This window comes from Hirundo rustica, chromosome 2, assembly GCF_015227805.2.
Source record: "Hirundo rustica isolate bHirRus1 chromosome 2, bHirRus1.pri.v3, whole genome shotgun sequence".
NCBI classification, from domain to species: Eukaryota; Metazoa; Chordata; class Aves; order Passeriformes; family Hirundinidae; genus Hirundo; species Hirundo rustica.
This window is the reverse complement of record NC_053451.1, coordinates 94,367,681-94,383,065: the sequence shown is the minus strand read 5'-3', so window position 1 is coordinate 94,383,065 and position 15,385 is coordinate 94,367,681. Positions and strand designations below refer to the sequence as shown.

At 37.1% G+C, this 15,385-nt stretch overlaps 1 protein-coding gene across 1 annotated transcript in view; it reads right to left on the bottom strand.

Moving 5' to 3' along the window:
* Window positions 1–15,385, bottom strand: part of COL4A1 (collagen type IV alpha 1 chain) — a 120,452-nt gene that overhangs the window by 34,978 nt on the left and 70,089 nt on the right. Inside the window, exons 10-24 of the mRNA XM_058419188.1 lie at window positions 15,218–15,280; window positions 14,572–14,607; window positions 13,979–14,020; window positions 12,316–12,405; window positions 11,684–11,719; window positions 11,485–11,544; window positions 9,420–9,464; window positions 9,146–9,199; window positions 8,633–8,674; window positions 7,373–7,466; window positions 6,701–6,736; window positions 5,017–5,181; window positions 3,125–3,220; window positions 1,930–2,013; window positions 1,131–1,201 (exon numbers count right to left, since the gene is read on the bottom strand). Coding sequence (XP_058275171.1) covers window positions 1,131–1,201; window positions 1,930–2,013; window positions 3,125–3,220; window positions 5,017–5,181; window positions 6,701–6,736; window positions 7,373–7,466; window positions 8,633–8,674; window positions 9,146–9,199; window positions 9,420–9,464; window positions 11,485–11,544; window positions 11,684–11,719; window positions 12,316–12,405; window positions 13,979–14,020; window positions 14,572–14,607; window positions 15,218–15,280 — 1,014 coding nt within the window. The remainder of the gene's footprint in view (window positions 1–1,130; window positions 1,202–1,929; window positions 2,014–3,124; window positions 3,221–5,016; window positions 5,182–6,700; window positions 6,737–7,372; window positions 7,467–8,632; window positions 8,675–9,145; window positions 9,200–9,419; window positions 9,465–11,484; window positions 11,545–11,683; window positions 11,720–12,315; window positions 12,406–13,978; window positions 14,021–14,571; window positions 14,608–15,217; window positions 15,281–15,385) is intronic.

Here is a 15,385-nt window from a genome sequence, read left to right as displayed (position 1 = left end):
TGTCAAGTTGAACATGAGCCAGCAGTGCCCTGGCAGCCAGGAGAGCCAACCCTGTCCTGGGGGCATCAGGCACAGCATGGCCAGCAGGGCAAGGGAGGGGATTGTACCCTCTGCTCTGAGCTGGGATGGCTTCAACTTGAACGCTGTTTTTGGTGCCACAATATAAAAAAGACATTAAACTATTGAGGAGCATCCAGAGGAAGACCACAAGGATGGTGAGGAATCTGCAGGGGAAGCCTTGTGAGGAATGGCTGATGTCACTTGATTTGTTCAGCCTGGAGAGGAGACTGAGGGGAGAGCTCATATCAGTCTACAACTTCCTCATGAGGGGTTGAAGAAGGGCAGACAGTGATCTCTTCATTCTTTCCAACAGCGACAGGACTTGAGGAAACAGCATGAAGCTGAGTCAGAGGAGGTTTAGGTTGGATGTCAGGAAAAGGTTCTACATCCAGAGGGTAGCTGGGCACTAGAACAGGCTCCTCAGGGAAGTGGTCACAGTAACAGCCTGGAACAGTTCAAAAAGCATTTTGACAACTCTCTCAGGCACATGGTGCGATGTTTGGGATGCTCTTCACAGCACCAGGAGTTGGGCCCAATGATCCTGATGAGCCCCTTCCAACTCAGCATTTTTTCTTATTCTACGATTCAAAATTCAGCAAAACTGCACAGTGTGCTGCATGCTAACATTAGATTGCTTACATTACACTAGATGGCACTGTCTGTCTCTCAATAATTTTGTACTCAACAGCAAAGCGTTATTGGAACAATTCACAAGAAGGTCAGGGAATACCTGCATCTGCTTCCTGAGAAATCCTACTCTTCACCCAGCTCCACTGCTTAGCTTGCTCAGGCAGAAGGTCATGTGTCCTGCTCACTTCTTGTGATGGATAAACTCAGAAATATAACCAATATCTGACAACTCTTTTTTAGCTCTTACAGTTCAAATCCACTTCTTCCTACTTTATTTTATTGGGCACCGTTAAACCTAATTTTTTCATATCAGTGCACTGTTTGGGGTTTGCTTGATTTTAAACAGAACCATTACACAACCACACTGATACACTGATCATCACATGTTTTTTGATCACATGCCTAGCAGGACAGGTGGTATTTGGCAAGGCATTACTTACAGGTACCCCCGGAAGGCCATCAAGTCCAGGTAAGCCTCTGTCACCCTTGAAACCTGCTTGTCCTGGAAAACCTTTTCAGAGAGACCAAAATACGGCTTAATTTATTAAGTGCTTCTACAAATAGCTCATTGTATGTGAATTCCTTGTGATCCCTTTTAAAGTGTCTCATTCTATTCCCAGCAATACCAGCATAATGCTGCTAAAGCCAGTGAAGCTGTCTTGATCCATGCACTTGTGATGCATGCCTGCATTCATAAACTTGGAAGTTGATGATGCATTTGACTTAGGAATTAATTTACCAATTCATGTAACCAATGCAGAACCAAAACTAACTAAACCACATTCATTTTTCTGAACAGTACTATAATAAACATTAGGTATAACATAATTTTTGGCATGTGCCACTTCTCTCATACAGTGGCAAAAAAAAATTTGGGGGGGGGGGGTCATAGAATTTGGTTCTGCAATTGGAAAAAAAATGTATGGGTCACTGTCAAGCCTGGGCACATACATAAACGGTTCCCACATTTATTTCTCACTGTGAAAATATTTGGGCCACAATTTGCAAAGACACTTCATTGTGGCCAGTTTCTGCTTCTCTCATAATTCTGGTTGATTGTATTGGAAATTTGGAATCAGACCAAAAACAGGACTATGCAACCCTCCTTTCATTAGTTCTTTCATTATTTCCACAAACAATTTGATTAGTGGAACAAAATGTAATTAATTTTATTATGTATGCTGCATTTTTAGAATTTAGCCTCCGTAGCTCGTTCTTGGGCAATTAAGGAGTTTTTACCTGCTGGACCTGGCGGCCCTTGTGGTCCTGGAAGTCCAGGAGGTCCTACTTTATCACACAAGGTACAGGCTTCACCTTTGTCACCTGAAAAAAGAAAGCAACAAAGCACATGAATAACAACAAAAAGATTCAAGACAACTGCAAGCAGGCGGATTTGGGGCAAATGTCAATTTAATATTTAAATAAATTACTACTTCTAATTTCATGCTTCAAGGAGAAAATGTCAGCAAGTTGATATTCAAAATTCTTTAAAATTTTTAAAGGAATGGCATGAAAATCAACATAAGTCTTATCCTAGGGTTAATATTTAAGAGAATGGTTAAAGGAGACCAGGTTGAAGAGTATCAAAAAGAAAATATTCAGTGGGTATAGAGAAAATAAAATTATTAAAGCAGAAAAAGAATAACTTCTATAGTCACTGTAATTTTGCTAAAAAACAGTAAAGAGAATGAGATAAAGGAGCAACCACCATGCAAATGAGTGCAGCTCTTTTTTAAAAATGTTCATTTAGTCAATGCTGCTAAAATATGTGGTTGACTGTCCTATTTACAGAATCTCACAGTTACATCAAAAAAGACCTTTGCCATCGAGTCCAACCTATGACCAAACACCACCATGTCAACAGACCTTGGCACTCAGTGCCACATCCAATGTTTTCTTAAACACTTCCAGGGATGGTGACTCCATCATCTCCCTGGGCAGCACATTCCAATGCCCAATCATCCCTTCTGTGAAGGGATTCTTCCTAATGTCCAGCCTAAGGTTGTTTGTAGGTGTTAAAATTTTATCTTCAATTATACTCATGGCAATGATTCATAAAGCATTTTCATTCTCAACCCATCTGCCCCTCTCTAAATCCGCATCTCAGAATTCACACCCTGAATTGCCTTGAACAGCTCCATTTACACTGTATAAGGCCACACTCAACCCTTTCTGCTCCTCTTGCAGCCCTGGGCCATCTTTTTTATCACCTCCCAGCAATGAGCAGGCCAAGAGAAGTTCCAATCACCCAATCCAATACACGATATCCTTCTTTACTCACCAGAGAGTCAAGAAACATCTTACATGTCCTTGAACTATTTAACTAACTTTAAGTAAACTTTCTCTGGATCCAGTCTAATTTGCTCAGCCTCTTTGCATACCCAAGCTCCAGGCTACTAAGCATTAAAATACAATTACTTTAAAATATTATTACCTTTCTCTCCCATCTCTCCTGGAAATCCATCTCTTCCTGGAAGTCCAGGACTACCTGGTGCACCAGGTTCTCCCTGCTGGCACTGATCAATTCCATCTGAAATCAAATCACAATAAAGAATATTGTTTTGACAAGTAGGGTTGCATTTATATCATACCTGAAATGTTACCTATGAAAAGTGATAAGTCAGGATAGCATTTTACTCCTTTATTGGATTTACTTGGAAAAATTTAACTGGGATCCTGTACTCTTATTCCACATAGACTGCTTAAGAAACTGAGAATTACAGAAAAAAGACAGGCTCTGCCATAATAAGGTCACGAACAATTTCAACATAAAATCTATTTTCATTTTAAATTTTGGGTTGGAAAAGTATCACAGGTGAAAAACTGATGTTTTGACCCTGAAGAGAATGGAGAGTACTGATGTTCTGAAGAAATTCATTAAGAATGTTTTTTTGTACCCTCCTCTTTTCAAGGAAGCTTCCTAGGTAAGAGCAGCTTGTCAACATCTATTTAACTTCTTCACACTGATCAAGCTTCCTGAAAACAACAAACCTCATATGTTAGGATCTGAAATAGGTAACAAATGAGAGTATTTATCAGACTTGATATAAGACTATAAATAGTGCTTGTTCTGTTTGATGATATGATGCAGGATCTGACCCAATGTAACATGACATCATTTTGGCCAAAACCAGTAGTCAAAATGCTAATGTGAAGATTGGAAAACAAGTTAAATGAAAAAGAATTGCTTCCATTATGTACTTGAAGAAGGCTAAAGAAGTATCTGGGGAAGGAGCAGAATTAAGCAATGACAATAACTTGCATGAAAATAGGAATTGCTCTTATTTTCAGAAAAATATAAGATTTAGCCATTTAATTCCATATTGTACATGCTGGATTTTGCACTGATTCACCAGCAAACACAGCAACAACCAGGCATCTTCCCCTGTTTTTGAACAAAGTATTCTTGGTTTAGGAATTCCATAGCAAATAACGTTTCTTTCAATAGCTTTATAGTACCTTAACTATTGTAATAGGGATATCATTCCTTACATTGAAATGATAATTTAACTCACAAAATCAGTATTACCTATAGCAAAAGTTTTCTAGCAGACTTAAAACATCAGTTATGAGGAACTATTTAGCAAGGACCACTTCCACGTGTACTTGGTTATTGCTTCATTGCAGAGCAAAATCATTTTTCTCTTTAAGATTCCTTTATCAGAGTCTAATAAAATGTGTGTAATGTTCTTATCATTACTATATACTTGTCACGTCATTACTGGCTTCTCATTTACTCCATGTCTTTACATCCTGGCCTGTGTGGGGGGTCGGAACCAGATGATCTTTAAGGTTTCTTCCAACCCATTCTCCTCTAAGATAATTTTATTTTAAAATAGAAACTTTTGGCATACTAGTACCTCAAACTGCACTTCTCACACTCGTTCAATCTGTTACACAGTCTGGTACTTCAGACTTGTAAATCGTGACACTGAACAGCCATCTTTTACACTAAGAACAGTATTAGTATCTGCTGGTTTTTTAATTGAAAATGTACAAATATCACCACATTGGCACAACAGGACACAGAACAAATTAATGTGAATAAGATCAATTGTTTGTTTATATTCTAACAATTCACAATGAATTTTGCAGAATTTTTAGAAGTATTTATTTAGCAAAGAATCCTTGTCTTTTCCCAGTAGGGAAACAAGTGGCTGCCTGCACTGGGCAACAGCTTATACTTGGTTCATCAACAACTCAGATAAGTTTTTTCCATGACACAGATGCATCCTGATAACAGCCTTTATAATCTTGTCTCTTTTTTCTTTTTCTAATCTGCATTATGAGCCTTCAATGTGAAAAGCAACCAAGGGCTTTACCTACCTGTTTTGCCTGGAGGTCCTGGTGGGCCAGGCAACCCAGGGGGACCGGGGAAACCATCCCTTCCAGGGATTCCAGGTGAAGGGAATCCTGGAGAACCCTTTTCACCTTTTTCACCTCTCTCTCCAGGGACTCCAGGTGATCCTACCCTGTCTGGAATTGGTCGACCTTTGGACAGAGAAGAACATACATGTAAAAATGACAAGTGAAAAGACAGCAACATTATCCACACATGAACTTTCACAGGGGTTTAGAGAGAAGTGGAGGAATGTTGGTGCAAAAGAAAAAAGGGACTGTATTTTAATTATTGGTGATTTATATAAAATTGAGTTTGTATACTCACTACAGCTGAGAGATCTCACTTCTGTTAGGTGCCTAGACAAACATCCCATATCTGTATCAAGTGCTTTTCTGAGACTTATTTGGACACACTTTGGCTGGGTAGTAAATATTGGCAACACCAGAGTTAATTTAGCTATTCCACCTAGAAACTATTACACACTTCTTTACCTCATAATAAACCAAAGCTAAAAGACACCTAGAAAGGGAGAGCATGTCTGATAACTTCAATAAACATTGCTAGCATATTAAAGGAATGCTAAAACCAAAATGGTCTGTAAGAATAATAAGTGAAAAGCAGCCAATAAAGGGAAGCTGCTAAACAACTACCAAAAACCCCAGCTAAGATCTCCTTTTAGCTATTTGTACAGTCACACAGCTCTTCATATTTTAATGACTCATTTCAGTTCACAGCTCATTACTACACTTGACCACTAAAACATTTTGAGTCACTTGCAACACTGCAGGAAGATATGGAAGTCACACAAAGCTCAATTTCTGTAGGGTAATTACAGACTAAGAGCTATCATTACAGCCTGTGGTATATAGCATTTTCTCCCTAACCTGTGAAAAATTTCCTTGAAACTATCTGACCTTGTCTCACATCAATTTCATATTTAGCTCACTGCCAAGATAGAAAATGAAAGCAAGGAAGGTAATGATAGTATCACTGCAGGATGTGTCAAGTGTGGGGTCTCCACAGGTGATTTGCCTGATTTTTAAAAAGCAAGTATCATGGTGTAGGTCAAACACATGTACATGTATTTATATACGTAAAAGCAATGGACAAGATGTTAAGTCTCTGAAAAAGGCAATGTTTGTAGGCAAAAGAAGTAACTTTCATTAGACCAAGTGGCATAGTCAAAAAACCTGGAAGCCTTCAGGATTGATTTTGATCAAGTAAATATTATTTCTTCCTACAAACCTTGTTTTATTATATTCATACAAACACATTCAGAGCTGAAGTGAGAGCAAGACAAAGATCTATGTATGAGCATAAGCACTCAGCTACATGTGCACACACTCACACACATTCACATTTAACAACTCTTCTTGCCCAATGGAGTCATACTCTCTGGGCTGTCTCTGCCAGACTGTGTACCATATTTTCAATTGCAGCCGAAAGTTATCAGAGCAGAACAGAAAGAACAAGGCTGGATCACATCAGAGACATGAGAAAAGCAATCTAGAGGAAGGGTCTGCAGGGATGATTAGACCCATGGAGAGGTCAGTGCCTGGGTGTTCAGAAAGTCAGGCAGTAACTGAAAGCAGATAAAGAGACTATCCCTCAGGACTGTTCACACAGCACATAACAAATGTGAAAAAATCACTAGTCATAATTTTATACCTGGAAGTCCAGGGACTCCTTGTGCACCCGGGAAGCCTTTAGAAAGAGAAGGTTTCAATTAGGCAATGAATTCTGCAGTGCCAGTGAACATGAACTTTTAGGAGATATAATTGATATTCACATTCATGCATATTCATATTCTGAATCAAATTTGAAGTTAAATTATATATACATTCAAAAAATACGTTCAGAGAAAAGGTCCTGCTGTGTGCCAACTTCCCCAGTGATTTTTCTTGAATTGGCTAAGGTCTGTAATGGGGAAAATGGGAAGGGAAGTGCTTGATTTTCTCTGTTTACTGAAGGCTTTTTTAAAATATGCAAGGCAATCTTAGGACAAAAAATTAGTTACTGACTTTTACAAAGGAGTCTCAAGATTCTCTGCATTAATTACCCTCCTTACGCTCATGGTGATTTCCATACTTCTTAGATCATCTCACTGAATTATTTAACTGCCACAAAAACCCCTCCCAGTTTACTGTCTTTCATCTATTCTGTTGAGAACCAGAAGTGTCCTACAAGCTACTACAAAATATAATTATCTGAAAACAATTAAATAACTGGAACATTACATTGTCATATAGAGCTCCTGAGCACAGATAGTACAATTTTAATTTCCTTTAGTGAGAAAACTAAAAGTATAACTCAATTAAAAAGACAAGACAAAATACACACCTTTTTCTCCTTTTTGACCTTTCAGTCCAGGCAAACCTGAAACTCCAGGGTCTCCTTTTTCACCAAAGGTATCTACTGGTCCAGCATCTATCATCTAAATCACAGGACAAAGACTAGAAACATACAACTGAGCCGTTATATCTCCCCCATCTTCATCTCATGCTACAGAGGCCATTTTAGTTTTATTGACAATTTTCAGCAGTTTTGATTATACTTGCAATTCCAGCAAGTGAGAGGCTTGTAGGTGCTGAGGAATTACCAGGGAAAATAAATATTTCTTGTTCTACCCAAGTGCCTTCATATCAATTGCAGGATTAAGTGGAGAGCTTTTATAGCATCTTCCTCAAAAAGAATGATGCCAGAAAACCTTAACGTGGTATAAGCACTGATCCATTAGGTTTGTATTACCTTTTATTTTAAAACATTATGTTCTGCCAATTTTTGCTAGTATTGATCTGAGCTCAATATATAGGATGCTAATATTTACAATACAATATTAAGGAAGGATGTATAAGTTTCCAAACTAAATAAGCAGATGTTGGAAATCTGTTCCCATAATTGGGAAGCAGTGCCATCAATCATCTATTTGTTCCTGACTAGCCCCATTTTTTATCTAAATTGTTAAAAAAAATATAAATTGCTCCCCTGGTTTCTTCTTGTGAATAAGGGCCAGTTTCTGCTCAGGGCCTCACTGGACATTGGTCAGCAAGTGGTGAGCAACTGCACTGTGCATCACCTGTCTTCCTCAGGTCTTAGTCCTCTCTTCTCGTGATGTCCCTTTTCTTCATGAGTACTACTACTACTATTACTATTAGTAACTTTATTTTTATTAATGACTTGTTTTTTATCTCATGAATATTACCTATTTCCAATTCTCCTTCCCATTCCATGCTGAGGAGGGACAGTGAGTGAGTGAGCGGCTGACCAGTGCTTAGTTCCCAGCTGGGAAACTGAAACTAACAGATTTATTCTTTTGAACTATCTTTTGGACACTGTGTAATGATTAGCAATGCTTATAATAGTCACAGTCCAAAACATTTAGAATTCATCTTCTTTGAGGGTTCTTTTCCCAAATTTCAAACATACTTTACAGAACTGCACCCAGCTTTTGCTTCCATTAAGGAAAAATATGGACATGATTGAAGAGAACAAGATCAGACTATACACAGTCCTTTTTTCCTCATTGTTTGAGCACTTTGACATTGACAAAATTTAATTTTATTTTAGGTTTAAAATGAAATACAAATTTATTTTACTTACCCTTCCTGGAGGTCCTGGAAAACCTCGTTCCCCTTTGTCACCCTAAATCAAAATAGAAATTATGTTTTAAATGCAGATCAGATTTTTTTTTTGCCAACAAAAGCAGATTTCCTCAACAAATTCACACTGTGATACAGATTCAAACAACATCCATATGGTAAGTGCCTGGAATGCTATAATAACCAGCAGTAGTAATTAGTTTGCAAGCCTCTACTGGTTTGCACTACTTGGAGAGAAACTTTTAGGGAAGTACACTTACACCTATGTTGGCTGGACACAGAGCTTGTGAAAATAAAGCCTGCATTAATCAACACAGATAAGAGATCTAAATTGGGGATATCTACACTACCTTCATTTTGACTTCTCCTAGTCTCTGAATGATGGCACACAGCTTAGCAACATTCAATTAATACTGCTTTTTGTGCATTCATTGCTTTAATGCAATCAATGAACACACCACAAAAGCTATTAACTCATTCTGTGTGAAAGGAAGCAAAAGCTGCTACTACTCACCTTTGTGCCAGGCTCCCCAGGTCGTCCTGGAATCCCAAACCCTCCAGGCAAACCCTGTATGTAGAAGACAGTGAAACCAGAAGGGACAAATATAGATGGATCTTAGCTGTGGCACCAGCTAAGTTTAAAAATTTTAAAAGTCATAAGTTCACTGAAAGCAACAACTTCAAATAAACAATTTAGAAGGCTAGAAAATATCAACTATCTATAATACAGAGACAGTTCTTTGTTTTGAATCTAAGAAACAGTAGTGGAAATTGAGTAAAATACATACAGGTTCTCCTTTCAGTCCTGGTTCACCATCTTTTCCAGGCTTTCCCTGTAAAACACCAAGTTCCACTCTGCTTTAACAGACAACCACATACATGCAATTTCTAAATACAGTGGGTGGAATACTAAAACAAAATTACCACTATTGCGATGCATTAATCAAAGTGTGCTAATGCAGCTAACAGAGCAGAGGGTACAAATGGTTAATATGCCTAGTGCTTGTATTACCAAACACACTCCAAGATGCCCAACTGAATAAAATCCTGCAAATCCATTCCCACATTCAAAATAACATAGATTTCCCTGTCACAGAGTCTTCAGAACAAAATATATCTACAGCACAGGAAACTGGAACCAGATCCATCTTTTTCCTTCACAAAAATCCCTTTCTATATATACACTCTCCAACTTCACAAGACATTTATGCATAGATATTCAGCGGTTCAGTTTCAGCAGAAGGCTTGGAGAGTGGCCCTGTATCAGACTATGTAGTAGTGTAGTAGCAAATCCACTTTCCTCACACTGAAATTCAAGTTATAAGGCAGATGATATGCTAGAAGTCAAATTTTCTTCCTCCTGAGTAAAATTACAACTATTAGACCGTGTTAACCTACAGAAGGGATAAGATTCTCTTGAAATAATCAACAGTTACATGATAAATGATCTGTTTGGACAAACCTACTTTTTGGCACTTTCCCTTCCCCTTTCTCTGCACCGTAAAAGGACTGGGACATCAGCTTGTAGCCTGATCCAGGGGAGACTGAACACCTTCATTTGATGTCCCAGTGCTTAAATTGTATGTGTAGCATAAGGAATATGAATTTGTCCCATAAACCCAAGGAAATGTGGATACTTAACACACAAAGTAACAGTGCATGTAAATCAGTCTAAAAAATAATCCCATCAGTTTAGGTCAAAAAAAATTTTTTAAACACAATCGAAGGGCAAAAATTATAGAACAAACATGAACCATCGAGGTGTGCAGCGATGGTCTCTGATAATGGTTACAAGTAATTTTTAATGATTAATTAAAACTATGATCTGCAAAGTCAAGACAGTCTTCAAATGTACACTGTGATCAGAATTAATCATATGGTTTAGTTTCATCAAACTAGAATATCAGGTTGTAATATCTGTTCATCTTTCAAGGCTTAGCTTAATTTCAGAAGTAGCTACGCCTCCATTCCTCCAGTTTCAAGCCCTCATTTACAATAAGGGTAAAAATACATATATGATAGAAAAGAGAATCCCATCATATAACTTTTCAGTAAAGTTAATAGAACATCTGACTTTGAAGCATAGTAGAAAGGGCAATTTTTTTCAGATTGAAAAAAATTCGAATGCCTATAGATGTCCTGGGCCTAACAGTTTATGAAGACCCACAGCTTGAGAAACTTAGAATTACTCAGAATACTTTAGATGCATTTGGATATAGAAAAAAGTACAATTTTGCCACCTGCTCAGCTCTGAAAGATAGAGCATGACTCATGGAGAAGTTCTATGAATGAGACGATGATTTAGGTCATATTAGACAAATGTTACAAGATATTACGGCCTCAAGCATCTACAGCCAGGCTGGAAGCCAGCAAGCAAAAGGATTTCAGACACCTAAATTTTTTGCTCCATTCACTGTCTTTGTATGAAACTGTATCTTCAGGCTAAGCAGGCTTATGTTGTTGATTGCACTTGAGAGTATTTGAAATAAATTCAACATGTTCCATTTAGCTAAAGTTACTTGTACAGAATGGGATTTTTTTTCCTTTGCTTTTTTCTTCCACTCTGCAATGACTTAATCTTTCTTCAATTTGGATTAATGGGAGTTTTGCACCTTTAGCACTGCAAGCTACTGTTAAATGTCTTTAGTTATCTGAAATGTTAAATACTAACATTACTGCATGTTACTACTACCTTGATTATACACCTGTCCTTGATAATACACCTATACATCAAAACTTGCTTGTTTAAAATATAAAAAACATTCTGTTTAACTAATGGTTATTAAGTTTAACTAGCTAATGGAAAGATACAGTAACTGCAATTATGGTATTGATAAAATTGAGTACACTTACACGTGGACCAGGCCTCCCAGGTTCACCCTTGTCTCCTTTGAAACCTGAACCTGGCAATCCCTGGAAAATAAATTTTCACCAGATTAAAAATACTGTCAGATTCCAAAGTAAATTTTCTTTTATCTAATAGGTATAAAGATATTCAGTGTCATTATCAGAGTCTTTACAATTTTTATAGTAGTAAAAAAATAATACTCACTGGGATTCCCTGTTCGCCCTTTTCACCTGGATCACCCTAATGAAATTATTTTAAAAAATGTATATTAGTAAACAAAAACTTAACCATTATTCATTTAGGTTGTAAATAATTCTTCATTTCAGCAAAAGCACACTTACTCCTCCATTTCAAGAACTATACCTAATACGTGTGATGTGCAAGAATTTAGACAAACGTCAAATGTGAATCCATTAAGCTCGTTTATTTTACTAGTATATACTGCTTCGACTGCTTAATTCAGTAATTGCAAAAATTCATTAACTCTTAAGATTTCACAAATGTGTATATGAAAAGTTGAGTATATGCTACTTAATTCAAACTTGCAGAATATTTTTACAATAGCCTACCCTTATCAATCCTCCTTCCTCAGAAAGTTATCTGCTGCTTACTTATTTATGGAATTATCGGTGCATTTACATCTATCATATATTTTTAGAGAGACTTCTTGAATGAAAATTAAAATTCATCCATGAAGCAAAACAGGTAAAAATTTTTGAAAAAATTTGCTCTAGGTGACTTTGTATTTCCTTTTTCCTGTTTCATTTTTGTTTGCTAATTCCTGTTGATTATACTTCAACGAAAAATACAAGAAGTTTAATCATTTAATATCTCACCTTTTCTCCCTTTATGACTTCACTCCCTTTTTCCTTCATATGAGGTGCTGGTCCTGGGGGTCCTGGCGGCCCCCTTACCCCTTGTTCTCCCTGTGAATAGCAAATCCAGAATTATCCATTGAAAACAGAATGAAACTGAGATCAAATATGGCTGAGACCAGGAACATTAAAGAGTACTACCACTTGCTTTTAAAAACATAGCTAAATATGTTTTTTAAAAAATTCTTTTTTCAGCAAAATCAGTGTGTTACTGAGAGAGTTACAGAAGTCACTATTGTGTAACTGGTTACCAACAGAGACTGCCCTGAAGAAAGACCTCCGAATCTATTCTTAAGGTGAAGATTGATTAATACCAAACATCACAACTATATCCAAAGAATTACAGAAATAGTATCAAAGTTTTATAGTGCCTCCTTCAGGGGGAAGGAAATTAGGAGGAAAGAGGTCAGGTACAGAAAATCAATGGCTAAAGGAAAATGTTACCCAAAGTTTACAGTGCTCCAAAAGTTTTATAGAGGTCCATAAAAGCCAACTTCAAGATGATAACTGTGGATGACTTTTTAGCACACATGTGCCCAATGCAGGGTCAGAGCCTCATCTCCTTCTATAGTGCAAAAGCTCTATCTTTACCAGTGAAACACCTCGGAAAAGACTCCATAAATTTCTGTCAAGCAGTAATGCACAGAGAAACCATTTATCTTTTGCTAAAGACAAACCTGAGGAGCCCAGGAAATCTCCACACACTTCTATGTCATCTTCTCCAACATTTTTCAATGAATTTCATGATAACAAATTAATTTCAACAATGTGTCATGTTGCAAAAAATTCTATCCATTAGGAACATTGACTTAAAATCTATTAATAAGGTAGTGGTTTAAAAAAAACCTACATAAGTAATACAACTTACACCCCAAAAGCCCTCTGTCAATGACACTTATGAAAGCTTCTGGAGAAATGCTCAGACACATTATGAATAGCCCTTGAAAGCATGAATTTCTTGGCTCGCAGAAACACAAAATAAGGCACTTTAAGCCTAGACCTCTCAGTGTGAGAGGTAACAGATTAAAACTGACATGGATTACTTCCTACCTGACATTGATTAAGAGATTAAATAGGATCCTGGAGCATATCTTTTGGCTTAGATTAATTCAAAAGTAAACCACCCTGTGTGCTCTGAAACCTCTTCCTGATTGTGTGAAAGTGCAATAAAGGGGACAACTGAAAGATCTGCTTGTGTGCATTACCAAACCAAAATAAGAAAGACAGGCCTTAGAGTCCTACAACAGTTCCAATCATTCTGAACAGCACATTAAATCTCATCACTTAGAACTTAATTGATTTTAAAAAAATCTCACGGTGAGTTCTAATATACAGAGTAAATGTTTCCAGATCTGCCTAGTGCAAATTAAAGTAGCTTTGCAGGCACAGCTGGAAAACAGGATGGTGATCTAAATTAATGGCAGGTATAACATCACCATTAAAAAAGTCTGTAGCTGCTCATGACTTTTGTTCATTTAGGTGTAAGTTACAGATTTACTCAAGTCTTCCAAAAATTACAGCATTGATTTTCTCCATTGATTGATTTCAAGAGTTTTCTTTATTTTTAAAAAAGCATGAAGAATATTTCTGACAGTTCTTCTCTAGAAGCTTACAAGAGACCTACCTTTTCACCTTTGGGACCCTGAAAGCCCAAGCCCATGTAGCCCTGAAAATGTAAATTACACACTTAGTAATTTTTTTTCTGCAGTGCATACATGCATACATATAAACATAGGAAGGCATTATGTACTCATCAAGTGCTAAGGGAAAATATGAAAGGCAGAATATGTCTTTTAAATTCATATGTGAAACAAATAAATAATCATGTCCTAACTCTCCTGCTGTTTTTTAAGCCCTGTGTCACAGCAACTTGTGAAAAAACAGATTGAAATTCATCAGATAATTTTATTGTCAACATGCTCTTTTACCCAACACTTTAATGAAAATGTTGACACTTTAAAATTAATTCTAATGACCAGAGAATGCTGTGATTACTACTGATTTGATCAAGTGAGAGAACAGGGCTAGACAAATTTGAAAAAAAAAAAAAAAAAAGTGGTAAAAATCTCTCTTTATGACGTTCATTAAGGCACAGAAATAGAACCTGAAGTATAAAAAATCCCAGACCTTTAGGGCCATTAGTTTCCAGAGTTTTGAGGATCTGGTATGAAAAATAAATAAAGAAATGGACTTAATATTTGTATTAAAGCATCTTACCTTCTCGCCTGGAAGTCCTGGTGGCCCTGGGGGACCCTACAAGACAATGCATTTTTAGCATGCACATGTATAGAGCACATTAGGTGGAATAATGCCTTATTCTATGAAAACAGCAAAATTGCAGATCTTTGCATTATACCCAGTAATTTCATTTTGCTCTTGCTGTGCATAACTTAGAACTCTAGAATAAAAAATAATAACAAAGAGAATCTGAGATAGCTCACGAATAATTATAATAACAGATAGATGATAATATGCTTCCACAGTAACACTCAGTGCTGCTACCCATAAGAATAACCTCAGCAAACATTTGGATCTTGATCTGGATGCTTGGTGTGTAGTGTATTCTCTATAAATTAAATTGGGGAAGAGAGGAAAAGAGAACCAACAGTTACAGTTGCTCCCCCACAAAAATTGCCTCCAAGAGTGCAAGAAGAGAAGAGAACTGTAGGAGCAGCTGCTGCTGAACCTGTGTTGCCCACGGCAGTAATTTCTGCCATGGTAGAGTTCAAAAGGCTGAACATGAAGCCGGGAATCACATGTCATCTTTCCCAAATCCCAACCAAGACCTGCTACACACCTTCTAGAACATTCCTGTAAAAAAGATCTATAAGTGAAGTAAAAATCACCATGGAAGGAAACTTACTGGCTCTCCTTGAGGACCTTCTGGCCCCATCGGCCCCTGAAACCCTGAAGCTCCAGGTGGACCCTATGAAAATTCAAATGGTATTATAAGAAAGTGATACTTATATGGTAATTTCATGATACTGATCTAATTTTAATTGAAACTCACTGCTATTCAAACATCATTTAG